General features: G+C 41.6%; 1 protein-coding gene across 2 annotated transcripts in view; it reads left to right on the top strand.

Annotated features, from left to right (window-relative positions):
* The window catches only part of DYM (dymeclin), a 1,124,226-nt gene that overhangs the window by 709,335 nt on the left and 387,881 nt on the right, over positions 1-27,010 (top strand). For both annotated transcript variants that reach the window (XR_014969672.1, XM_085629609.1), the window contains exon 13: positions 13,822-13,916. Coding sequence is in view for 1 of the 2 variants with exons in the window: in XM_085629609.1 (XP_085485735.1) it covers positions 13,822-13,916 (95 nt within the window). In the remaining variant the exon portion in view is untranslated. The remainder of the gene's footprint in view (positions 1-13,821; positions 13,917-27,010) is intronic.

The raw sequence follows: 27,010 nt of genomic DNA, 5'->3' as shown, positions 1-27,010 counted from the left end.
TAAAGATAATCCCCGGGCAAAAGAAAACCAAAGGTTATGCCTCCTAGATAGGTAATGGTACCGGCTCTTCTATTGACAGGTGCTTTAAGATGGAAGTGGCCCTGCCACTAAAGCAAAACCTGTGTAGCATACTATTAATCATAGGACCATGGAACTCAAAAACCATAAATCATACATATACAGAGATTATATAGGAAAAGAGAAAAGAGAAAAGAAAAAAGACAAAACAAAAAGAAACCAAGAGAAAACTTGTGAGAATTGTGCTCAGTGGGGTATATTAGCGACATGCATCTTAAAATAAACGTCCCAGAGTTCCCAGAATTTTGGTTTTTTAACAAGCTTATTGGCACGGTCAAGATGTGATCTCCTCAGTAGGGAACAGATCCATTCATTTTCAACTGGGGGACTAGGGAGAATCCACTTAAAAAACATTCCCTCCGTGCACGAAGAACTAAAACAAAAAAGAGAGCTTTCTGAGTTTTAAGAAAGCTACGGTTATCTAGCCCGCCCGGAAACACTCCAAAAATCACCAAAGGGGCTGTCAACTTTATCTCTTGACCCTTGATGCCTAAAATGGTCTTACCCACTTTCTGAAAACACAAGGAGGCAGCAGTTCCAAAAAGGGAGGAAAGGGTTCTCAACAGTCAGATTATGATTGTGAGAGAGAAGGTATTTGTATCCAGAAGGTAATCGAGTGTGCATAAAATGGGGGTATGTCTCCTTATGATTGTGTGCCCTCACACACTCAAACGAGTGTAAAGCATCATCATAGGGCGGTGCTCCTCGTGGGGGTGGCGCTGCAGTCCCTCACGGGCCCTACAGGAGGGCTCTTTGTCGGAGTTCTTTTCAAGGAGATGCCGTATTTGTGCATGTGGGTGTGTGGGACAAGGTGAAGTGAGTGAGTGATAATAAAATTGCCTCGCTGTGCCCTAACAAAAGTTTAATAAAGGGTCCTAGAGGTAAATTAAAAAGTAGGTTCGGAGACTCTCTATTGAAAAAATAATAAGAGGGGAGGGATAGATGTTTATCCAACCTGCTCACAAACCGTGGAAGGGGGTGTCATATGTCAGGGGTCATGAATGGTCGACATGTTTCGCGCTTATTAAAGGTCCCTAATGGATCCTGATGCACTTCTTCAGGAAGGGGTGTATATAATGAGAAAAAATATGTATAAACTGGGAGTCAGGGAAAGCCCTATACTGCCAAGTCAGCAAGAGTCTGGGTAGGGAGGACATAACTGCGCCCAGGAACCGTCTAGTCCAAGTTCTACGGAAGCTGAACCTGTGGGAGACAGGGGAAAACAGAAAACCACCAACGAACGATGGGTTCAATATAGTATATGGATAAAGGTGCAAAAGAACTTAGTCACAGGAAAAAGACTGGCAGGAGGCTAAAAGGAGAAGTGTCTTAAAGCCAGGTGAGGGCAAGGAGGGAAGGTACGTAGTCCTGGACCCATAAAAAGGAGTGCTTCTCCCAAACGGAAATGTGAGTGAAGGAGAGCGAGAGGTCATCCAAAGAATTTCAAAGAGGTGTAGCAATGGAACTATATAGTTGGTCTCTTAGCATAAGGGAGGGGGAGGGGGGGAAGGGGTTTGTGTGAATCACAAGGTTCGACAAAGCCGGTGCCGGCGGAGCATGCTGAAAATACAAAATGCGGCTGAAATTGCCCGCAGGAGTAAGGAGTAGGGGACAGAGTAATCCTGAAAGGGGACGGTGTGTGGCCGAAGATCAATATAGGGAGGGGCTAAATGGGAAATAACTGGTAGTGCTACCACCGTCCTGTATGAAATGAGGGAGAACTAAACCGGATCGTGATGGCATCTACGGGGTGAGTAACAGAAGAGGGCAAGGTGTCCCCAAGGTCCGACGATACGGACCCGACAAGCAGGAGATCAGCGGAGTGAGAATGCTAGAGCCTAAGGAGAAACGAGCGTGGAGAAGCGCCGAAGTGATGGAGTGCAGGAAACCGCGCTATGCTGGTGTGCTAATAACCAGGAGGGGAAAAGATAAAAAAGAGGAGGGGGGTAAAAAAGGAGGTAAACAGACAAAAGAGGCATCACTAACCCTCTTAAATTGAAGGAAGGGCTGCAACAGCGAAATGTCTGGCAGCTGGGGGATAACTGGAAAAGACAAGGTGGATGACAAAGGGCGTTCATCCAAAACTCAGTAAATGTGGATGCAGGATGTCGAACTTACCGAAATAAGCAGTCCCGCTCTTGTAGTAAACTCACCAATTCTCCCTGGACAAGGTGTCCGAAACCTAACGCTCAGACCAGGAACGCTGGTTGACAATGTGGGACAGGACACGGAAGGAATAAGAGCAGGGGAGGGCTGTCACTTCGGGGCGGAGGGCGGGGAATGGTAGAGCAGGGGGATGGGAGGGGGAGACAACTTCCGGGTGAAGGGGCGGGGAATGGGGATGCGGTATGAAAATGGGTAATGACGCTTGCGGCCATGTTAAAGTAGCTCACAAGAGTGGAGCTACTGCGGGGTGGAGTATAAAAGGAAAATTGAAGAAGACCATGGCGGTAGTGTAGTGGATAAAAACATTAAAAAACACCAAGGTCGGTGAAAAAATACCGCAAAGTAAAATTGAAACCACGATGGGTCATGTCAGAGATTAAAAAGAAGGGAAGGGGGGGGGGGGGGGGGGGTTTGAGAAGAAGCGGACGCTGTCGGGGCGGCCATATTGAAAAAGAAAATAGTATGTTGCGGCTTATAAGCAAAAGTGGTGCTGTAATGGTAAATCTTCAAAGCCTGAGATATATATGGTAAAAATGTATGGAGTGAAATATAGATAGTGCCTTGCAGGAAAGGACCTTAATCGGTTATAAACGGAAGTACAGGCGATGACTAGTCGCAATAGTAAAGAGGGGAGAGGGCTTAAGAGTAGATGGGTATGAAACCACCTGTGGGTTGCAATTCATAAATGGGTGGCACATCTTAAGCTTAGTAATGCATTTGCTAATGCAGAAGGTCAAGACCTGCTGACCTAGTGATGTAGGACTATGGTACCAATTCAATCCACGGAATTGCCTCGTTAAGACCTTTTTTATCACTTTTTAGTCTGAAAACCCATTGTTGTTCGCGTCTATATAGGGCAGATATATTCCAGTAGGGGTTAGAGTCAATTACTGTCCATTGAAGATCTTCTGTAGTATGCTTCTTCTCAGCATAATGAGTCTGTAGTTTAGTGTTTTTCTTACGGCAGCAAATGGTACTCTTATGCTCATTGATGCGGATCTTGACTGGTCTTGTGGTCATCCCTACATAGTGAAGTGAGCAAGGGCACGTAAGTAGATAAATGCAGTTCTTGGTGTTAGTTCGTGTGGCGTTTCTGTTGCCATTGTCTTCTCATGCCTAAGTCTATTTCTTTGGTTGCTGTTGTCTGGGGGCATACAGAGCACGACCCGCATGGATAATGTCCTACAACTGGCGGTAATGACCATAGTGTAGGTTGTGTTTGTACCTGATTGTTAGGACGTGTGTGTACCAGCAGGTCTCTAAAGTTTTTCGTCCGTTTGAAGGCAAACAAAGGTCACCTGTATTCAATATCTTCCAGTGTTTTTTGACAATTTTTTAATGTTATTTGAATTGGGTGTGAATGTGGTCAAACACGTTATAGTTTCAGTTTTTGTCTTTTCTTTGATTTCTAAGAGTGCTTCTCTGTTGTTGTTTTTGCTCTCTTATGCGCTTGTCTTATGATTTTCTTTGGATATTGTCTTGTCGTAAGATTATTAGACAGGATTTTTGCCTGGATTTCAAATTCTGTCAAAGTGTTACAGTTCCTGCGAAGGCGTAGGAACTGGCCTACTGAAAAAAGTTGGTAGTATTTGAATTTTGAAACTAAGTTCTCGGAGATCGCTGAAAGGTGTTGCCAAGAGATTAGCTCAGTGTCCTCAATGAGCTGCCCCCACCTAAGAGTACCACAGGTATGAAGCGGAATGGCAAGTGCATCTGTTAAAGAAACTGGAGTACCCAGTGAGTCCCAAATAGGTACTGCATTGCTGTAATAGGGTATTTGTAGGAGCGATCTCACCTGAGACCAAACCTTAATAGTAGCTAGGAGGACTTTCAGCCTCACCGTCTTAACAAATTTAGGATGACCAAATTTTAGTAGAAAGAAGTCTGCTTGATGCGGGGCGCTCAGTGTAAGGGCCCTAAAGAGCAGGGATGAAAAAGAAGTCCCCATCAATAATTGACGAAAGTTCTTTAGGTGGAAGGCGCAGTAGTACAGATAGAGACCCGGGGTAGCAATACCACCATATGCTTTCTTTCTTCTAAACTTTTTTAAGGATATCCTTGGTCTCTTCTTTCCCCAAATAAAACTCGAAAAAGCCCCCTGCACTTTCCTAAACCACGTCTTTGCAAATTCTACCGGAATGGTGTTGAACAAGAAAGTAAACTTGGGGAGAATTTACATTTTTAAAAGATTTGATCTGCCCAGGAAGGTAAGTGGAAGAGCTCCCCATGATTGTAACTGTGATTTGACGCTCACTGCAACTTTATCAAAATTCTCCTGCGCTATCTTTTCTTATTTGGACACCTAGGTATCTAATTTCCTGATTTGTGAAATCACTCATATAGGGGGTATTCCATTTCATTAGCTCAGTTTTTTGCTGGTTAATTGAATATCCAGATGTCCTCCCAAAACTCTCCAGCTGCTCCCATATCGCAGGAAGTAACTGCTCTAGGTCCCCTGTCGGAACCATAAGGTCGTCCGCGTACAGCCCCATTTTCTTTTCCCAACCATTACAAGTAAAGGGGTGTATATTTCGACAAGCTCTTAATTTACATGCCAGTAGTTCAATATATATGTTGAAAAGGAGGGGGGAAAGAGGGCATCCCTTTCTAGTCCCCCTACCTATTTTTATTGACCATGTAAGGTTTCCATTGACAAGGACCCTGGCCGATGGATTTTTATATAGGTCCCTGATTGCTGCTAAAAAGGTTTCCCCTAGATTTAAATGCTGGATCGTTTTGTATAGGAAAGGCCAACTGACCCTGTCAAATGCTTTAGCAGCATCACAGGTCATTACTGCTAAAGGGATTTCATTTTGTCTTGCCAAGTAAATTGCCTCTATTAAATCATGTATTAATTCATACAGTTGCCTCCCCTTCATAAACCTTTTTGGTCAGGGTGTATTATTATTCCTGCCACCTTATCCAGACGTTTGGTTAAGATCTGGGTATATATTTTGTGGTCACGATTAAGATGGGCTATTGGCCTATAGGACTCACAAGATCTCGGGTTGTTATTCGGTTTCAAAAGGATAGTTATGATGGCTTCATCCCAGGATGAAGGGAGGTCTTGGCCAGATATAAAGGCGGAATTAAACAATTGGAGCAAGACTGGGGCAAGCTCTTCTTTTAAGATGGAATACATTTTGTTATGAATGGAATCAGGGCCAGCGGCTTTCCCTTTTTTTCAGGAGCTAATGATTTGAAGGACTTCCTCCAGAATAATAGGGCAGCTCAAGTTCTCTTTTTCTGAGTTCTGAAGCATGGGGAGTACCAAATCTGAAAGGAATTCCTCCATAAATTCTTCAGATAGTGTTTGGTCCTCTGAATAAAGACCTTGGAAGAAGTGGGCAAAGGCATCCTCGATCCCTGTATCTTCGGTGATGACATTACCAGAGATCGAACATCTGAGATCCTTTATTAAATTTCTAGACTGATACGTTTTTCCTTTACATGCAAGAAGTTTACTACACCCTTCCCCATACTCCTGATGAGACCACTTTCTAGCATCCCACTTCCTTAAAATGATTGCTTCCAGATAGTCAGCAAGATCTTGTTTCGCCGTGGTTAGTTTTTGTATAAAATGTATGTTATTAGGTGTTTGTTCTAACGCTATCTGATTTGTATGTATTACAGCTTCAAGAGCTTTAACGTCTGCTCTTACTTTTTTATTTTGAGCAGTAGACAAGGAAGTTAAGATACCCTTTAGGAAAGCTTTTTATGTGTCCCAGACAGTATGGGGGAGTGCCGAGTCTACATTGAATAGAAAAAACTCGTCGGTCACTGTTTTCAACTTTTCAATTACGAATGGTTCCAAAAGCAACAAGCGATTTAGAGCCCATCTACGAGTGAAGGGTCTCTTCACCAGGGAAATTTCCAATACTATCGCAGAGTGGTCAGTCAAATGCTCTTGGACATGGCTGACCTTAATTGTGTTCTTACTAATATGCGAATCTACCAGGAAGAAGTCAATCCTAGAACGGTGACCACACTTTTTATTGTGAAAAGTAAAGTTACCCCCTGACGTCCCGGCCTTACGTCCCATCACTCTCCAAATATCTAGAAGCCCCATATCAGTCATCAACTGTTTCAGGGCGGTTCTCATTTTTAGGTCGAGCCTAGCGCAGCGCGCATGCACTGCTCTGGCGAGACTTATAGTAAGGGGGCTTCAAAAAGCTCACCAAACGCTCGTGCGTGTGGCCTTTTGCTTGCGGTTACCTGCACGGGCACCATCTGTTTATCGTGCCCAGACGCGTGCGCGATAATGCCAAACAGATGGCCTGGTGCTCGCCCTTGTGCGCACCACTCGCGGGACGCTGCATTCCTTTTTTTTCTTACTTTCTCCGCGAGGCACGCACGCTTGTTTTTCTCTCACCCCGACCCTGTGTACATCACCGGCTGCTCAACCTTATCCACCCCACCATGCCAAAGTACACACGAAATTCAAAGTGTACCTCGTGTATAAATGTTTGTAGTCCTAAAATCGTAGTTAGGAGGTCGAGTATAAAGGGGTGGATCGCTCCACTTCTGGGTGACATCTGTGGCACGCACCCCTCCCCTGCGAAATAGTTCATTCCAATAGTTGCGTAGGGGCACTCTGCCACCCTGCTGTTAAGTAAAGACTGGGGAGCCCTTTTATGGTGCTTGGTTCTTCGTAGCAGCGTCATTTCGTATTGGACTGATAAGGCGGCCGAGGCCCGGGTATCAGGACTGGAGCCCGTGAGTCCCTCATTATCTGTAGTAATACAGGCAAGCCTTCGTGGCATTCACAATGACAGAAACCCAATCAGAGTGAGGACTTCCAGAGCGCAGGCTGCAGATACCGAGATGGGTTCATTTCTCTCGCCTCAAGGCAGGGTTAATCCAATTTTTTTCAGGACAAACCTGGGGCCTCCGGACCGCCCGAGACATCATCTGCACTGTGCAGACTGCATGCCTTCGGACAGCCTCATTATATTTAGCCTGTTTCCTTCAAAGTCTGCAGGAAGAGGAAGCAGCTTTGCTGCTGTCTTCCCAACAAGCCCCAGGAGCTCGAGGAAGAATTGTAACCCGTTTCACAACAGCATTTCCGTAGTTAATGTTTCAGCACTGAGTCTTAACAACCCCGCACTCAGGGAAGTTAGCTTTTTTTTGTAACAAATGGAGTGTGCGGAGAGGAGCGCTATTCCTGTTTAGATGAGAGAGTCCAGAAAACAACCCCGTTAGCATTTTTGTTGTAATCTTTCTTCTTCTACTTTCTACTCTCTACTGCTCCCTCTCGGACCTCCACGCGCTCTCTGCATCTCTCCACTCCTCACCCGTCTCAAAGTGGTATTTATTTTTTGCAGTTTTATATAGCACGAACTCGGCCAGGAGGTATTGGAGCGCTTTAGATGAGCAGAGCAGCAGTTACATCACAACATTTTTGTTTGGCACGGGCACATTAAGTGATTTGCCCCGAAACACAGGATATTGAACCGACGCCCGAGACTCGAACCCGTTTTCCCAGATCCCAAGTCTGCAGCGCTGGCCGTTAGACCGCATCCTCGCCCCTTAAGGGGCGGGGCTGGGCTTGATAAGAATACGCACGAACCCTTCACAAGAGGCATGGTACTTACATGACCGCGTGGTACGCCAGGTACATGTAAAGTGCTATTGTGTGCTTGACCAATCATGAAATGGCCTTTTTGGGCAAAGAAAACTTCATGTAGCTGGCAACAAGATACTTTTAAACAGTTGACATTGCCCCCGTGTCCTGAACCTTAATAAATAAAACACTTGACAGGGTACATTTCAAAAGTAAGCTTCTTCCTATCGCGACCTTGGAGTTATGGTGCGGTTGTTCCATTGTAATGAAATAGTATCTCGGGTACTGGGACACCAATTTTAAACCGTATTCTGCACAGATATTGTTCTGAAACAAGCTACTGCCACTTACTCCAGAGGGGAGGCCACTGCAACAGTGGGATTGCCTGGAAACCAGCATAGCGCTTACTTCAGGTAGTGAGTGTGCTAAAAAAAACCTTCATTACAACCTCAGTAAGGTGGGTGTTTCACTGGGATGGTTTATCATACTTTCAGAGTTTAGTGGATGAGGTTGCAAGATCACCAACAAGGCACTTTTTAGTCTCAAGTTCTGCCTTTGTTCTCACATTAGAAATACAATAAAAATGTGAAAAATATATTACTGTCAAAGCATACCTAGAAGTGTAAAATTGATTCAAAAAATCCTTGTAGTTAGAAAGCTGTACTTGTTGACGAAATGCAAGGCTGATTAAGGAACACATCTTGCTCTCCCAGGACTGAGGCACTCACTCTGTGCTCTGAGGACTTACACTCATTAAGTATCTAACAGTACAATATAATGAAATACAGTGCCATGTGCCCAGCATGTTTGATAAGTTTAAAAAAACCTCCAATCTCTTTAAGAATTATTAAAAAAAATGATGGATAGAATGCTTGAATTCATCATCTTGCCCATTCACCCGCAAATTCACTTTCATGCATTAGTCTTTTATCAGTTCATGCACTCACTTTGCCATTCTTTGTTTTTCACAGTCATCTGTTCATCTTACCAACAGTAAATTTATTCACTCATCCATTTACCCATTTGTAAACTCGAGGCGCCACTGTGGTTCAGGTAAAAAAACATGTTCCCCACTACTATAATTCCACAACCATCAACAGTTAGTAGCATCATGTTCATTTCATGGGCATGATAGTGACCCACATAAACAAGCATTGGCATAGCCAATAGGTCTTGTCTTTGGGACCTTATAAGTATTTAGTTAGGCAGCACAATATCCTTGGTGCAACAGCATCAACTGTTGCATGGCTAAACACTTATACGGTCCCAAAGGCGAGACCTATTGGCTATGCCAATGCTTGTTTGAGTTATCGACGCTGCTCCTTTAGAAGTTGAGTCCTGCCTTGGATCCAGAACTACATTAAAATCACCACCTATTATGATAGGGTCTTTAATGTCAATTAATTTAAGAAGTAAAGTGTGCAATGGGGCCAGGTCATCTAAATTGGGGCCGTAATAGCCCACAAAAGTCAGCCAGAGACTGTTGATTTTGGCCCTGGCAATTGCCCACCTTCCAAGCGCATCTACTACACTATCTTCAAGTATTGCTTGGGTGTTTTTTTTAAATATAAGGGCAACTCCTTTTATTGAGCACGACTGGGTAGTACATATACAGTGTTCTACCAATTTCTTGTTTTTAAGTATCTTTGCCCACTCCTCTTTGTACAAATGTGACTCCATGATAAAACTTTCAAAAGTATTGGCTTATCAGGCCTACCTAAATCTATCATAAGACTGTAGGTGTATATAAGGTGACCTGAGAGACCTATGAATGCTACCCAAAATAAGAGATGTAACCGATTGGTATATCTGGTCGATCAGGGAACTGACTTCAGCAAGGTCCCTGAAATTATACATTTTGTTGTTCCACATCACCTTTAGAGAGGCAGGGAAACGGAGGTTCTCATGCTGTTGAGGTGATTAATTCTGTTTTGAACCATATTTTGAATTCCTCACTTGCCTCTGGTTGTGTTGCTGAATGCTGGAAATAGGCAGCAGTGATTCCTTTAGTTAAAAAAAATGTCTGCAGATCATCCGAAAATGGAAAATTTCCACCCTATCTCTCTGTTGCCGGCAGCTACGGTTGTTGGAAAAAACTTGTAAATCGCCAATTGAGTAGGTATTTGGAAGAAAACAATTTGCTTCATCCATCACACTCTGGCTTTTGCTGCAAACATAGTACCAAGACGGCCCCCCTGGACGTATCGGAGGAAATCAGTTACAGTTTAGATCAGGGTCAGATGGCCACTCTCATCCTATTGGATTTGTTGGCGGATTTAGAACCTATCTCTCATCAGCTTCTACTATCCAGACTCGCCAATATGGGGATTAGATGTTCAGCCTTGAGCTGGATCCAATTGTTTTTATACAACAGAATACAAAGGAGTCCCTAGGGCTCCTCGTTGAGCCCTAACTTGTTTAATTTGTATATTATTCCTTATTAGTGAAACATTTGGCATCAAAGTGATTTCCTATGCTGAAAACACAAAGTTTATCTTCTCCTTTGGTAAGGAGCCTCTGACTGAGTCAGCCTTATTTTAAAAATGTCTGTTGGAAGTGGTAGGATGGATGAACAGGAACTATCTAAAATGCATCACATCTAAAATGGAGAGCCTGCATTTTGCTCATTCTGCCACCAATTGGTCTAATGCCCATTGGCTGGAGGAACTCAGGGACCCCCCGGCCGCCATAATAGCAAAAAATCTAGGAATGAAGTTCTATAACACTCTTTCCTCTGCCCATCATATCTTCTCAGTGGCGGGGTTCTGTTTTGCTTTTCTGAGGTCTTTCAAGAAAACTCTACAATTTGTTCTGAAGGGGCATGGGTGCAGTTGTGCTTTCTGGTGTCAGGTTTTCGCAGGCCGGAGTCCTCACAGTTCTTCTTGGGTGCCTCCAGGGTGCAGGGAAGTAGCTACACTACCCCACAGGAGATGCTGGTTTGGTCCCTGAAGGGTGGCTTACCTATACTGCATGATCTGTCTGCCGGCATGGCACATAGGGATGTGTGCCATGTTGTGTTTTCACTTTTAGCTGCACCAAGACATGCAGCCTGCAATGCAATCTGTATGAGTTAGGTGAGGGGTCCTTTTGGGTAGCACAATACATGCTGCAACCCTTAGGGACCCTCTTTAGTACCCATGCCCTTCGTACTTGAGGTCCCATTTACTAGGAACTTACAGAGTTGCAAATGGTATGGCCAATTGGGGAAACTATTGTACAGTTTAGGGAAAGAGATCTGGCACTGGGAACCTTGTTAGCAGGAACCCATTGCACTTCCTGTTGAAATTACGTCAGATACCAGACAAAAAAGGGAGCTGACCATGTCTAAAAGGGGTACTTTCCTACAAGAAGTATAAACAGCTATGGCTATCCAAAGTCTCCTGCATATTCATGTATTTCTTTCTTTTCTCTTCTTTTAAACATTCATTATTCTAATGACCTTTCCGAACTTCAGACTGTCCACTGTGCTAGATCTGCGCTGTCACCTTCCTTCCCATATGTTTATTATTGCCTAGAGGGTGGCATCCTTTTTCATGTCGGGGACAGACTTCAACTCACAATGGATGCAGAGAATCTGATTATTGGTCTGTAAAAGAGATAGTCCACAGACGTGATGTGAGTTGGGGCACAGCTTGAACCCTGCAAGAATGTTAGGTAAACGGGTCTACTTAATGTTACAGTGGTACAGTTTTGGGCTTTGGAAAAAACTTCCAACCGAGATTCATGGTAAACTAAAACTTCCCGCCTAACTGGTAAAGATTTCTGTACTAACACACCAGTTGATTGTGTATCCTTCTAACTGATCTGCTACTCAGTCAGATACAGGACCGTTCAACAACAAGCACTCAGGCATTTATGAGGCATATATGTCCCTCTGCCCCAAACATCAAACCACATTCTCTGTAATCCCAGAGCCTTCTGTCATCAGGATCAAACAAGAACTTGTCTTTTAGTTGTTTGAGCATGTCTGGCATCAGGAGTTCAAGCCAGATGTTGGGAGACCTCTTCCTGTTTTCCTCTCACAGGCAGAGCAGTTTGCCCTAAGCAGCAGTATGGACCTTCTTTTCTTCTTCAAGCCGTAGAGGAAAAGTGGGCTCTGCATGGCTTCTTAAAGAATGGACCCGGTTTGCTGCCGATAGGGATTCCTTATCCATTACTCTACTAGTTCACACACTCCTTACTAACTGTTTTCCTACAGCATGATTTATGTAATTCTGTAGGGTTTACTTTATTGTAACTAAAATCTTGCACCCCGCTTAAAATAAGCATCCTAATAGTGGACGGGTTTTACAGTAGGAAGGCGTCCTCCGGGCCTCTTTTCTTCTTGTAAGCCAGCACATCTCCAGAATATTTTAGTATCTCCTGGGGCCACCATGAGCTGGAACTACAGCAAACTGTTGGTGATGATAATCATAGAGGAGCCAAGAGGGGAGCTGAATAAAGGTCTGCATTGGTAAGGATGGCAGTTTTCATCTGCGTGGCAGAAGCAATGAAGCCCTGGACATCCCCACCTGATGAATCCCTCCTTCGTCACTTAAATTGGACAGAGCTGCAGACAACCTGACCAGGATGTTCTCTTTACCCAAAGGCATTTATGTTTCCTCATTAATTTACATGAATGAAAAGTTAAAATATTACATTTCTCAAAAAAGAGAATACATACTCAAAATCTGTTATTGGGTCAGTGTGCTTTTAGGCATAAAATTGGTTCAGGGCCAAACTATAACATTCTATGTGGAATGCAACTGTGTACCAAAGAGTGGCAGCTTCATTGTGAAACTGATAGTATAGAATTAGATCCTCGTTACCATGGCGATGAACTGCCCTACACCACTAACCGTGTGACGGAGCGTTGGCTGTGCAGGCTGCTCTGTACTTCAGAGTTGCTGGTTGATAACGTTCTGTATGAAGGACTTTCTTGATTCTTGAAGTAAGCAAAAGAAAAAAAAACAGAGACACTATAGACTGGACTTGGAGAGGACACCTAGCCAACACACAATCCCTGGGATCCGATCAGTGTACTGACTTGTGTTGGTCAAGTTCGAAGAAGCCTGTCTGATTTGGTGGAAGAAAATAGGACTTTGAGACTAGTAGTTATTCCTCTTAGCTGAAAAAGCTTTACTTACTGTATAGAGTATCCTAAAATACGGGTTGGAAGTAGTCGCTTGCCTGAAGAGTATTTTCACGGATTGCTTTTAGCTCAGGCAGAACATAGGAATAGCACAGTTTGTAATGCACATGGATTTAAATTGGATGTTTTACATTTAGTATTCAATGCAGATGCACCTTTATGGTGAGACCTACTGATAAGTGCAGAATATGATGTGCCAGAATCCCTAGATTTGAGGGTATCTGGAAGGGAGGTGCCTGAGCGCCCCGCATCTAGACCCGCCTACTTTCCTGTCTGCTTGCCGCAGTCGAGATGAGGTCAGAGAGAACAGTGGCCCCTACTTCAAAGGCCGAGCTGCTGAATCCTGTGTACACCAGGATTACTCAAAGGTTATTATCCTCTCGGGAGTACCAGTAAGGTAGGCATAGGTCTCAGGGTCATTAATGGTGTTGGGGAGGGATTTTATTTGTATTTCAAAGTTCTCCTATTTAATAAAAAAATCAGGTGGTAGACATTAGCCTAAACTGCCAGAGATAGATGGTGCACAATTGAACAACTGCTTATATCCAGACCTTCAGTATTTAAGCTGCGATTTCTTTCTAGGTTTGCGATTAAATTGCATACTTCATTATTCAGGTTATGGGTTTCTTGCCTGTCGGACACCTTTTTTTTTTTTTATATACTCATTAGTTTAATTTTCGGCCTGATCTGATGGGGTGTCCTCATTTATGGCAAAAACACAGCAATATATGACACGTCCTAAGATGCATGTCTCTTTAATATATTATGCATAATATAAAAGCATTAGCATTTTGTAAATTGTATCCTATAGTCTGCATGCATTCTTAGTTGCTTTGAACGTTCCTTTAAAAACCTAGTTTGACCTGTTTTTGTTTTACTTTAGGATAAATACCTTCACACAAACTGCTTGGCAGCCTTGGCAAACATGTCGGCCCAGTTCCGCTCGCTCCACCAGTATGCTGCTCAGAGAATCATCAGGTAAATGGAAGCATTGAAAATGTTGGGCCTAACCCAAGCTGAAAACCCTTTGAGGAAGAGGTTAGATTTCTCCTCAGGGATGTCTGTGCTAGAACTTGCTGAATATGAATCAAATATTCGTGAAATTATTGCACCGATGGAAAGCGAAAGGAACCATCTCAATTACGTCGTTTTTGAAGCTGAGGCAATACATTACATTTTAGTATGTTTAACAGATTCCCACATTCAGATCTTCCTCTCAATTGAAAGGAACTTACAGGGAATACTATTGGAGGTTTAGAGCTTAGTTTACACAGCCTGAAAAATAGCATATGCCTAAGGGCAGATGTCATATATAATGACATTCCAGTACTTCCTAACGGTGCCATTAGTATGTCGTTTTTTCACTTGTTCACAAATTTGTGCTTGCTTAGCATTTCTGAGGACTGATACATGGCTGAAATAATTTACCCTTCTTGCAAAAGTGGTGCACATGATCAGCCAAAAATAGCTGAATGCTGCAGCTGCTGGTGGATATCTTTGAACGACAGTGGCGATGCATATGTGCTCACATCTATGGCAGCCATCTTTCAATGCATTTGTAATGTTTTAACAAATGCCGCTAAAATGTATCTGCTGTGGATGTACGTGCAACCGCAGCAGCCATCTTTGAAAGCATTTAGGTTAAGTCCTTTTCATAGATGGTCAATGTGGATGTGTCTACATCTGTGTAGGCCATTCTTGAATGGTATTCATTAAAATAAAACAAAACTATTCATATGTGCCCTATTCCGCATGTGTGCGCATGCACACATTTGGGTGGCCATCTTGGAATGACCAAAACTATTTTAATATGGTCACAGGCCAATAGCATAGCAGGGGACAAAACGTGCAAAAAAGTTAAAAGGGGCAGAAGGGCAAGAAGGAGAGGGCGTTCCCACGAAGGGGAAGGGGGGAGAGGGAGTAAGCAAAGTAGGGTGAGAGAGGGAGAAAAATAATCCCTCCAAGGCGTGCTCTCATCAGTGAAAGGATGAATCATCCAATCATCACACTTTGGGACCAACATGCTCCTAGGCTGGACAAACACAATAATAGAAAGAAAAGACTCTGAATCAAGAGCAGGAAAGTTAGACAAAAAAAAAGTCCAGTTGTGAACATCTGTAATGTTTTGGAAACAATAGGTCTTGTCAATAGACAGCTGACAGTAGCCGAGACATAGAACGTGAAATGCTAGTATTGATGTTCTGAAGCAAGTTCTATACATTGTGCCAATAATCGCAGAGTAGACATGCTTCCACGGACATATTTTTTAATCCTGCAGATTTTGGAAATATTTTTTGAGAGGTGTTAATGGTTAAATTAAACCAGGGAGTAGACGACAAATATGTTTGACTTATGATTTGCACAGAACAATGGCAGGGCCAAAGCAATTGCAGTAAAAGAGAAATTCCATATTGCTCAAACCTGTAGCCTCATGATTTTCAGTCACTTAAAAGTGATAGAGTAAAACTGAAGTACAGTTCTAAGCAACATATTCAACCCATTTGATGTCACAGCAAAGGAATAACATTTTTTCCACCCTGTCCCTTCCAAGAATTACTCCAAGAATTTCAAATGTTAGGCATGACCTTTGTTTGTTGACCACTACCTCTTGTGCCTGGGAAACACATAACTTGTAAAACGAATCAGAAATCTGCTATACACCTGGTAGTGTAGCCTTAAACATGATGTAGTCGCAGTCTGTTAAAAATAGAGCTAGTAGTATAGTGTTCAGACTGAAAAAGTCTGACCATATTTCAAAGATCCTAGCTGGCCAGTGAGATCAAATTAGAAGTTCTCTGCATTATCTGGAAAGCAAAGAATTAAGATGTTCAACTCTATCTGGCCTGCCCAAGATCTCAACAGCTCCGCTAAAAGCCTGTCTCAATGCAGCTGCAAGACTCATGGATCCAGAAAATGTGATCACATCTCTCCGCACTTAAAATCTCTGAACTGGCTTCCATATGAAGCCAGAGTACAACTCAAACTGGCCTACATCGATCATAAGGCGCTTCACTCAAAAACACTGGCATATCTAGCTCAGAAAGTGATGATATCTGGTGGAGGCCGGAACTCCCAGGGCGTAAAAGATCTTATGCTGAAACCTCCATTCTTCCAAAAGAAGAAAACTTACCACAGAGCTTTCTTAGGTGCCACACCCAGAATCTGGAACTCGCTACCGCCAAACATTAGAAGAATACCATCCCATTCAAAATTCAAGGAGGGGGCAAAGACCTTCCTAATGGGTAAATTCCTTCCTTAACTCTACACTATCATTTGCCTTGCATCTGTCCTTTGACTCTTCATCCGTCTCCATCGGTTTTACAACTCAGAAGAACCCTCTATGACTCCCGGAACGAAGCACTCTGAGGATCTAAACAATCTTGTCCAGGTGCCTCTGCTCGGTATGCCACTGAGGCGAGCACTCAGCTAAACTTTGAACTATGAGTCCTTCGATGGTTAAAAGGACATTTATATTTTTACATTATCGGACAGTCTAAGATACTTTATAAGCACAGAAATCTCTTACTGCCACTGTTTGTGTATATTGTTTTATATTGTGTTTCATTTGTACGTTTTTGATGCTTGCTACTGTCGCAATAGGAATCCTTATTTCTCTGTTAAGCGCTCTGACACCCTTTCGGGTCACGTTCGTGTTATATAAAACACTAAATAAATAAAGCGATACTTGGATTGGCCCAGCATTACTTAAAGCAGTGATGCTTGTGTTCTGTATCAGACCCAGAAAGTGTTGTTCCTGGGTGGCGCCACACTAAGCTACTTGTTGTGGAATTAGATGTCTGGTTTGCTTTGTTCTGTTATTTTTTTCTGTGGCTTAAAATAATAGCTGAAGAGATACCATTTCAATCAGGGATAACTTGCTATAATTTTTGTTCATCCGGAATGCTTTATCTGTTTTGATGTCTGTTTCTAATTGTAATTTTAGTTTGATTGCCATTTTTGTTTTATTATTTTATTCATATAGATGTCACCTTCAGCGTAGGTTAAGTCTTGGCATGTGTTGCGCTGCAAAAATAAACACAAATATATGTAATACTTTTTATATTTGGTTGCAACTTGTACATTCAGTTTATAAGAAGAAATAATATTTACAAATACAAATGGTGTAGTATTCATTAGAACCGTTTTTACAGTACATGTATTTGAGCTGTTGGAATGGTAGAGAAATCTTGCGTTGAGCTATGATAGAACTCATCATTTTTCATATGTCATGAATTAACATTTTATTGTTTTATTTTTGTACCTTTGAAGGTGATGATGCTAAGGAAGATGAGGCCTATTTTTATCAGTTAATGAATTGCATGTCACATGATTTTACCTCCTAAAAACCCATCTTTCTGTCAGAAAAGGGTAGTTGAGAATATCATGTAATCTTCTAATGCAGACATTGGCAAAATCATATTGGACGGACTGTGGCAAATGTATGCCTGAGCCTACCAAATTTTCCTCTAAATTAGCATCAGCATTCTGTCCATCAATTGTTCTTTTTGCATTGTCCTTTAAATTAGCTCCAGAAGAGCCCAAACTGTGTAGTCTCCTTAGTTTTGGGACTGAATGCCGTGCTCAGATCTCCAATCATCTGATTAGGCTTACCATTACCAGACGTGTTTTTTTTAAGTCTCCCCGTCTGACGTATCAGCTCACTCATGGCTCTGGAACTGGCTTCTTAAAATCAAAATCTTTTGTTCTTCTGAATTTTAGCACATAGCATCAAAACCTTTTTAACTGTGCCTAAAACCATTGAACCAGTTGGCTGGTGGATCATGAAAGTGGTAGGGCCCAAAAGCACTATTCAGCACATTGCCTCAGGCATTGCCAACCCCGGGCCTTTATTTCAGATCGCAGACAAGCTGATATGCATACACACACAGTAGCAGGCATGCACACCAAAACATTCACACATACATGCACTCCCAGCACGCAAACTTTTAAACGGAAAAACCTACCTGTGGCAGGACTATGATTTCCAAATCCCCCGTATGTCTCCAGCAGCCACAGGCAGACCCACAAGCTTCCACCCAATCAGAAGCTGGAATAGGATTGAAGGTTCCGGGGTATACTTTTTTTCTCTATTCCAGCTTCTGATACGGAAGAGGGCATGTGATAAGCCCTAAAGCTCCATTATCCGACACACTGCACTGCATGATGCTAGTGTAACATGTCAGGTATGTATTGTGTATTCGTGAGGCGTTTTCATCTTTTGTGTTGTTGCCCCATGTAGACCGATTGGCATTGACACCAGATAGCATAGACAACATTATTAGAATTGCAGTAAGAGAAGTCCATAAGGGTATGTGTAACACCACCATTTGAGAACTTCTTATACTTTTTTGTATATTTGCACTCAAAACAACTTACACATCGAAAGTGCCAAACAATGCAGTCTTGTCCAAAGTAAGTACCAATCAATATCTAATGTTTCATTGGAGATGGTATGTTGGTGTGGACCAAATGGCCACGTAAATGTTTCCCTTTCCAAAAATAGACCATTTGCAATTAGTTTATAGGTCCAAAGGAGGAGATCAGAGGCCAATTCTTTTTTTATGATCTTAGTCTCTATATTACACTTGTTGTAAAGCGTGGCCACGCATACCATACGATCAGTTTCCTTTTTTTGTCCAAGGTAGTAAGAGTTATTCTTTTAGCGAATACTAAGCCCTCTTCATGGATCTATTTACCAGTTTTCTAGGGTATCATCTCACCACTAGTTTGGTACTGATGATTCTGGCCTCCTAAAATAGTCAGTTTCACACTTACACCTGAATCTTAAGAATTTGACCAAAAGGCAGGCCATCTTTCAGTGCCTTGGGTTGACACACAATGTAGTGGAGTAATGTGGTTTGCTCTTTGGGTTTACGAAATAGTTTAGCACTTAATAATCCATCTACTGCACATGTAGTAAAATCTATATACATTTACAGTGACTATGTGTGAAGATCAGGGGAGAGGGAATGAATCTACTTAAGGAATTCAGTCAACTTGTTTGTATTACCATGCCATCATGAAAATGTCACATACAAAGCTTTTCCACAAACGGACCACATCATAGATATCACATACAAATTAATTAATGAACAAAATATCAAAAATGTAAAAGGGTAGGAAGCTCCCATCAAAGTGCTTTTTGTTTGTGCGTAGTCACACAGATCATGTCTTTATTTACTGTACAGTTACTTGGTATAATACTTATCCAAATTTGTCCACCCTAATTTTCCTCATTTCCAAAAAGATAGTCTCCAAACTGAAGAAGGGATTCCAGCGGATTGATCACACCATGTATTTCATTTTCACGCTTTGTGCTCTGTTAAAAGTGTGAAGATTGGCCTACCTAAAAATGTGCTGACGTTGGTCCTTGACACCAAAAACATTGACTGTAACAATGCTGAGTGCTTCCATTCTTATCAAACCAATCAGTAGATTTGTTCATCACAATCCAATATTAAGATATAGTGAACATCATTGTAAACAGTCTTTAATCCTTAATAAAAAATGTTTTCAGCACAGTAGGGTTTGGAACAGCCAAATGAAGATCAAACATCTAAATAAGTAATTCTACCATTTATTGCAAGCTCACAATGAAATTGACAGAACAACAAAAAAACTCTTTGTTCTGGTCACCAACCAGCCTTCCCTTTCACTGTGATGTAAAGGTGCTCAGTGTGAGGAACATGCAAAATATTTCAATGGGAAAATTTAAATTCTGATCTTTTCATGAAGCTTTTCATTTAAACTCTCACATTCCTAAAGACAGCAGATTGCAGAACAAGTGGCAATATTTCTAAAAAGGTACCAGAACGAACAGATTAGTATTGTAGCTAACATGCAATTTTCCAACTAATCCCCTTTCTGAGAAAATTTAGTTTACATTGTTTCTAGCTCAAGGTGGGTTTCTAGATCGCCTCAAAATTAGTCGTCTTCTTTTTGCTGAGGAACCCCTAACACATCTTGAAGTCCTTAATAATGTCAATCAAGTATCTGCATTCCATTCTTAGCTGTTGGAGAGTTGCTTGTCTTACCAGCTTAAGCAATATATCAATAACTTCTTTCTTCTGCGTGACCTACTGTCTTGTTTTAAACCTAGATGCAGTATTAAGACAGCAATGCCACACATAATGGATCATATACACTGGTGGCTTATGCCTGCTAATGCTCCTTAATTTAACAAATAATGGGGTAACCCAGTATCCCTCAGAACCTGGGCAGTACGTTTATAAGGTAAACAATGGTTCCGTTGGGTGAAAGAATTACTTTACATGTTAGGCATAGTCAAGCGTTATTCAAGAAATGTACAGTATTCTACTGTAAGCAACACACAAGACAGTTCTTTATGCAAATTCTTTATATATAAATTTCGTCATTCATATATGTATGCAATGATATTTCATGGCAGGCCGTCAAGCAATAGTGTGATGATACAAGTGACACAGTGAAAAAGTGCTCGGTGACAATGTGCGTGATATATACAGTTGTTTAAAATCGAAAATATTCGAAAGTGGCCAGAAGGTTCTATAGTAACGCTGCGTAATGGAAGAGTTCCTTTTTGGCGCAGATCCTATGTAAAGGTCCACAAAATAGTCGACGTTTCAACCCTAATACTGCACTCTTGAAAGGTCAGTGCGGGTCTTCATCAGGACTTGGAAAGAGGGTGACGGCCTGTTAGTGACAAAAGGAACTCGGTCAGGTGTGTTGACATGAGTAAAGGGACAAAGGATACTAAGGGTGGCAGAAGACTCACCTTAGTTAGAGAGAAAATCAATTCTATTCAATGTGTGGACGAGCACTTTTTCACTGTGTCACTTGTATCATCACACTATTGCTTGACGGCCTGCCATGAAATATCATTGCATACATATATGAATGACGAAATTTATATATAAAGAATTTGCATAAAGAACTGTCTTGTGTGTTGCTTACAGTAGAATACTGTACATTTCTTGAATAACGCTTGACTATGCCTAACATGTAAAGTAATTCTTTCACCCAACGGAACCATTGTTTACCTTCTAAAAAATGCTAATGCTCCTTGACAGGTCGGTGGCATTCAACACATAAACAATAAAATAGTTTTGAAACCATGTTTCCACCTTCTATGTTACCAACCACTTACAACAAGTTAAGCTTATTCTCTCTCATGCACCGTGCACGTCTCGCTTCCCCCAAGGATCTATTCTTGTCCCTATTCTTTTCTGCCTATATCTTGAAACCCCTTAGCAAGTGTCTCGGAAACCTGGTCATATGACACCTTTAATATGCTGATTATATTCATCAGTATCTGTTCACAGAATCATACATACATCCAGCAAGGACTCTTCAGTGCACCCAGAGCTGGATGACAAAATACTACCTAAAATATAACACACTTACAAAAGAATTTCTCATAGCCTTACACCCCAAGTGAGCATTCTCTTTCTATCTTGGCTTGATTATTTCATTATTCTTGGTAGTAAACCAGAGATCATTGACTATACAAAACCTCTTGGCCCCGCTCTTGACAAAAGATTAAAGCCCCAAACCTACATAAACAACATGACTATGATTTTGCAATTTCAACTAAGACTATTGCCAGAAATAAAACCATTCATCAAAGAATAATATGTCAAAGAAGTTGTTATACCTAATGTGCATCTTCACCCACTGTGAGGTTTGATATGCGAAACAGCAGGATTCATTGGTATCTTGTTGCAGATGTTCTGGTCGTGTTACCCCCATTCTCTTCTTGCTCCTGTGGCTTTCACTTGCCTGTTCAGTATGTCCTGCCTCCCCCCACAAGAACCTCAAGGGCAGGACACCTCAAAGGAGACCTAGTTAGTGAAATGTGCTTGCAGGAATGAAGGAGAGATTGTTGTCAAGCAAGACACAGACTTTGAATACCAAATAAACTGGCTTTAGACATGGGCCACGGATTCTGGTCTTGCAAACGATGATTTGTCAACCAGGCCCACAAGCATCATTGCTGGCTTTTGACAGTTAAAGTAAAGCCACTGATCTTTCATTAGATATTGGGTTGGCTACTGGAGGGGCTATTGCATGGCTTTGCACAGATCCCTCCTCAAATTACACTAGATATGTATGGCAATGACATAAGTTATATCTGTTGTCAGGGGCATCCTGTATGTGAGTCAGTGGGGCCATGTGGACATTGAAGAGACCTGGTAAGAAAGAGCATCTTTGAGGGGCTCCACAAGTAAAGATGCTGGTATGTGATAAGATATGATGGCTGTGACTGACCAAGAAGGATGTTTACCTCCTATACCAGCATAGGTTGCCAGATCCTTGAACTTTGAATTATATGATATAGGGTATCAAAGTGCACAGTAGCTTTTTTCACGAGCTGCAAGTAGCTTTTCTGTTATGTTCTGTAGCGTTGTTTCGGGCCCTAAGAGGAGGCGAAAGCCTGACTGTAACTTTCTTAGCAGATCGTAATGAGAATGAGGGCATCATTTTCCAATTACTGCGTTTTCTAGAAGAGGCTTTGCAGTGCATTGGTGGCCCAAGTTGGGTCTGTGATTAATAGTATATCACGATAGATGTTTGGGTCTTTAAAATGGTTTGCATTGATAGAATATTTCAGTTTTTGACAATTCCTATACATATGTCCTTTTCTTAACTCATAAAGCCCTCTGCTACCACCTCTCAACCTCTTGTCCTCCCTTCTCTGCCCAAATGTCACCCTGTCTGCTTCTGTAATGTATCCCTTAACAATGAAAAGTACTCTGTTGCTTTGTAGCTATAATTGTGCTGCATGCATCCACATATACACATACCTTTGGGGTGAATGAGCACAACTTCAGTTGCTAAAATCAATGATGTGTCCTTTCAGGCTCACACATCTGTAGCCATAAAGCATGTGCTTAATAGAACTTGTCACCTTTTTGTCACCTTGTTATGCACCCACCGCCTGGTTTGTTCCTGCCCTTAGTGGTGTTGCTTTGCACTAACCTCTTTGAGGAATCGTTTGCAGTATGTGCAGGCATAGGTAATGGTTCCTTATGACATTGGAACTGGACAGTATCTCCTGGAAGATGAAAATGGAGACTGGTAAGTAGCACTGGATGTAGATTCACATGGATGCGAGTACATTCAGTTGGTGCAAAAACTTAAGACCAGTAGTACTTTTCCCCCCTTTGCAGGATCAGCACATTTCGATGTGTTGCTTTCGATGCGAGGAAGGTGGCAGTTCTTCGAAAATTGTGAAGTGCTTTGGAGTTGATTAGGCTTTGCATAGAGCACTCAAAGGGCTCTGGCCAGTCTTCTGACCCATTGATCTCGTACCCAATGGGTGCCCCACTACTCTTGCAGTTCCACTGATACTTCATTACAGGCCATTCCTAAGGCTACACAGATTTACTTTGTATTGCAACATCAAAGAAGGCATGAGAGGACAAATAAAATCTGGGTTTTCAAAGTCTGTATCTGTTTCAATGGTCAGAAAAACCTTTTGGCTATTCTTTGATATGCCAGAGCAGTAGGGACTTTGCAGGTTATTCAGTGGGTGGACATTTGTTTTATGAGTACAGCATGATTAGAAATGTCTTGCTTACATTTTATATGGCCATTGTATCTGGATTTGTGGGAAAAATGCACATTATTCATAAACCAAATATAATCTGGCAAACATTTGTTGCCTTTTCCTAAGAAATAGTCTTTATGCGGTTATTATGTAAAGGCTACCAAAATGGGTCATTGCTGCTATTTTTGGTAGACATATTCCCTCCTTTCCCCCGTAGTACTGCATCTCACCCAGTATCCAGGAAAAACATCTGACTCTTTTTGAGCGATGCTTGCAGTCTAGTCCAGAGGTCTTCAAACTGGGAGACAGGCCCCCCAGGGGCATTAATTGATGTCGGGGTTGGGGAGGGGTTCGTTAGGCACTGACCAAGAGGAGCATCATGTTGAAAAGAGTATTGTGTTTTTAGTGAAAAAATAGAGTGTCAGTAAACCTCTCTATAATGGGCCATTAAAATCTTCTTTTGTTACTCATGTACTGGCTGGGGGGAGGTGCCAGTGGGACGGGAGGGGGTCCAAATAACCCTCAAAATCCCTCCTCCTATTTAGATAAAATATCACACTTTAAGGAGACCTTGTTGGCAGTCATGTATATGATTGCATTTTATCGGGCTAAATTAATATAACTGTAATGCTTCAATTGATAAATATGTATAAAGCTGCCAATTGTATAGAATAATTGTGAAAAAGTATGATTTCTATTCTGGAGTGCCACATAGATTTTTTTTTCACAAAAGGGGGAGTTGGGGCGGCATTAAAAGAAATTGAAGGCCACTGATATTGACCCACCGTTTCACTAATATTCACCCCTAAAGCTGTTCTAATCCCACAAATCTAACTCTGCGACCAATCCAGGCTGCTTTTCCTCAGTACCCTTTCACTGACCATGCTTGCTGTCCACTCTTGTTTACAGTATTCCTTTGTTCTGCTTACCCATGGTCTTACCCATGCCCCGTTATAAATACCAGTGTTTATGTATCTGCCTATTTAAACCTTGATTGATATTTGAGACATCCCTTGTAGTTAGTTATGTAACCTCTGTGGATGTTGCATATTTGTGTAACTCTGTGTTGTGTTTTCACTGCTTGTTCAAATATTCTGTACATTTGTTGTTCCACATTTTTTGAGTTTTTATGACCCCTATTTGCAATGTGATGATTTCTTTAACCATTTTTTAAAAAGTTTTTTTAAAGGCTTCTAACACTCTTGCCCTATTTGCGCTGTACAAAAATAAAATTAACAACACTGATAATAGGATGCATTTACAGAAAACATTACTGTCCAATCGAATTTTAAAACTATATGCGCACAATTTTTAAATGTTAACAAAAATGTTTTAATCTATGCTCATAGATATACAGCTATCACTTGCATGGGTTTCTGAGAGATTGGGGTTCACAAAAATCCAGAGGTCTGTGCCTGTGAATTACCAAAATCGTAGATTTCCATTCACTAACTTTATTTATTCGGATTTATTGAGGCAGAAAATCAGCATGAGTAAAAGGAGCCAATTTGTGTATTAACATTGAAAACACTGTGTAACCAGTTTTTCTCGAAAGGGAAATGTTGCGGTATCCCCCTTCACCCACTCTTGAAAAAAACGTAACATGCTCTCAGGGTGCAAAATGCTATGCAAATTGTTTGTGAATACCCACAAACCTGCTGTAGTTTTTTGGGGAGTTCTTTGGGTTTTGCATGGCTCTCCGATTACGCTTGCTTTTCTTCCCAATATTTGCAGATTGCATGATCTGCAGATGTTAATGACTGTAGACTTATTTTTTTTTAACTCAAAATTAATGTGTGTTTTTTCTGCCAGTTTTAACTAGGATGTGGGTTTAAATCTTTTGTTTTCTTTTTTCATCAAATATTTGGTTAAATACATGCTACCCAAATCTTGAAGTAAATCCACAAGATGTATTCCTAAACTTCTATTAAATAAAACCTTTGCAACTTTATTTTTAAGTTCCCATAAATGCTTGCTTGCTTTATATTTCTAATTATTTTGAGCACACTAGAAGCTTTTTTCCCACCATCTCCAATTGCTTTATCATTTAACACATTTAAGATGCTTGCAAAAGTAAGGTTTGAGAGAATTGTAGATTTGATACCCTCTAAACTTTATTGGATGATGGTCTAAAAGAGCCATGATGAGAAATCCAAATTAATATATTTCTGTCATCCAGTACTACAGTTCACAAATATAATTGATTTACTAAACCGCAACTGCTGCACACATCAAAATGTTGTTGAATTCAACGTGTTCTGCAGTTTAGATATAGATATTTTTTTTTTGTTACTGAGGGATTCTGAGTGACAGCTAATAGACAACAAGAGCAAACCTCGAGTTATCTGTGATGTCACTCAGAACCGCAAGGTGAAAAATATCCCCTTTTGCTCTCTTTTTACTCCTCTGTAATTTTGTGTTATGTATGTCACCTGGAATCATCTGCCGGTGTTATGAACTGCTAATGAGGAATCATAGAAAACACAGCTCTCCAGTTTGTCACAGTGAAAAAAAAAAACTGCCCTCCTGCCATACACCCCCACCACCACCCCTCTGTGCTCCCCTTAGCCCCCCCCTCCCCCCCCCCCCCCGGCCCGAAGCTGTGCTCTCTGCTGTCCATTGATCAGAGAGCCGGTGCTACACTGTCTGAGCCCTCTCAGAGTATCTTGGAATTACTTTGAGGTAGGAACAGTCCTACTTTTACTACATCATAGCAGTGACTAAATCTGATGTTTACACCTCATATTAAATTATAGATGAAAAACTGTGAATAATGGGGATTTTTAACTTTGAGGGTTCTAAGTGACATTAAACAGACAGCAGGAGCGATGTTTGAGTTGTCTGTTATGCCTCTGAAAATCTCCAGGTGAAAACTTCTCTGTTATTCACAGTGTAGCCATCTATTGTTTGCCCCTCCCTTCAATCATCTGCCACTACTACCAACATATTCACAGGGGCAGAGGAGTATTACGGAAACCATGTACAGTATTGACTCCCCCTCAGAATGTTTAAACAAAACTGCCCTCCTGCCACTCACCCCCACCATCCTCTGAAAAAAGCACACTCCTGCCCAAATTCAAGATTTAAATAAAAATACCTTGCTTTCTGCCACCCAATCGCACCTCTCTCTATGCCATCATGCCCACTCCCTGCCATAAGCCGCACTTGCGACACAGACATGGAGAGTAGAGAGCTGGCACTGTGCTGACGGTGGCACAGGTTGGTTTCTCCTCTCAATGTGAGTCTGCAGAGACCTGCGTTGGCATCGGAGAAGGAAGCTGGTACAGGTCGTTAGTCTACCTAAATGATCATGCTTCATTCCAAGGATTATTATAGCCTACCACTTAGCATGCTTCTAAACAGCAATAAAATGCAACTAAGCAAATCATGCATTTGGCCTAGGAACATGTGGCATATGTTAATGATGTATAGAACATCTGCAAAACAGTGTCCAATAGATGGGAGCTCCAGTTACTCCACATTTGCTTTCAAAGTATACCTGTCAAAATAAACAAGCACTAGTAATAAATTTCTATATACACCA

The sequence above is a fragment of the Triturus cristatus genome, chromosome 2_1, assembly GCF_964204655.1.
Source record: "Triturus cristatus chromosome 2_1, aTriCri1.1, whole genome shotgun sequence".
NCBI lineage: Eukaryota > Metazoa > Chordata > Amphibia > Caudata > Salamandridae > Triturus > Triturus cristatus.
Note: the sequence above shows the minus strand (reverse complement) of the source record. Positions and strands in the feature narration are given on the sequence as shown.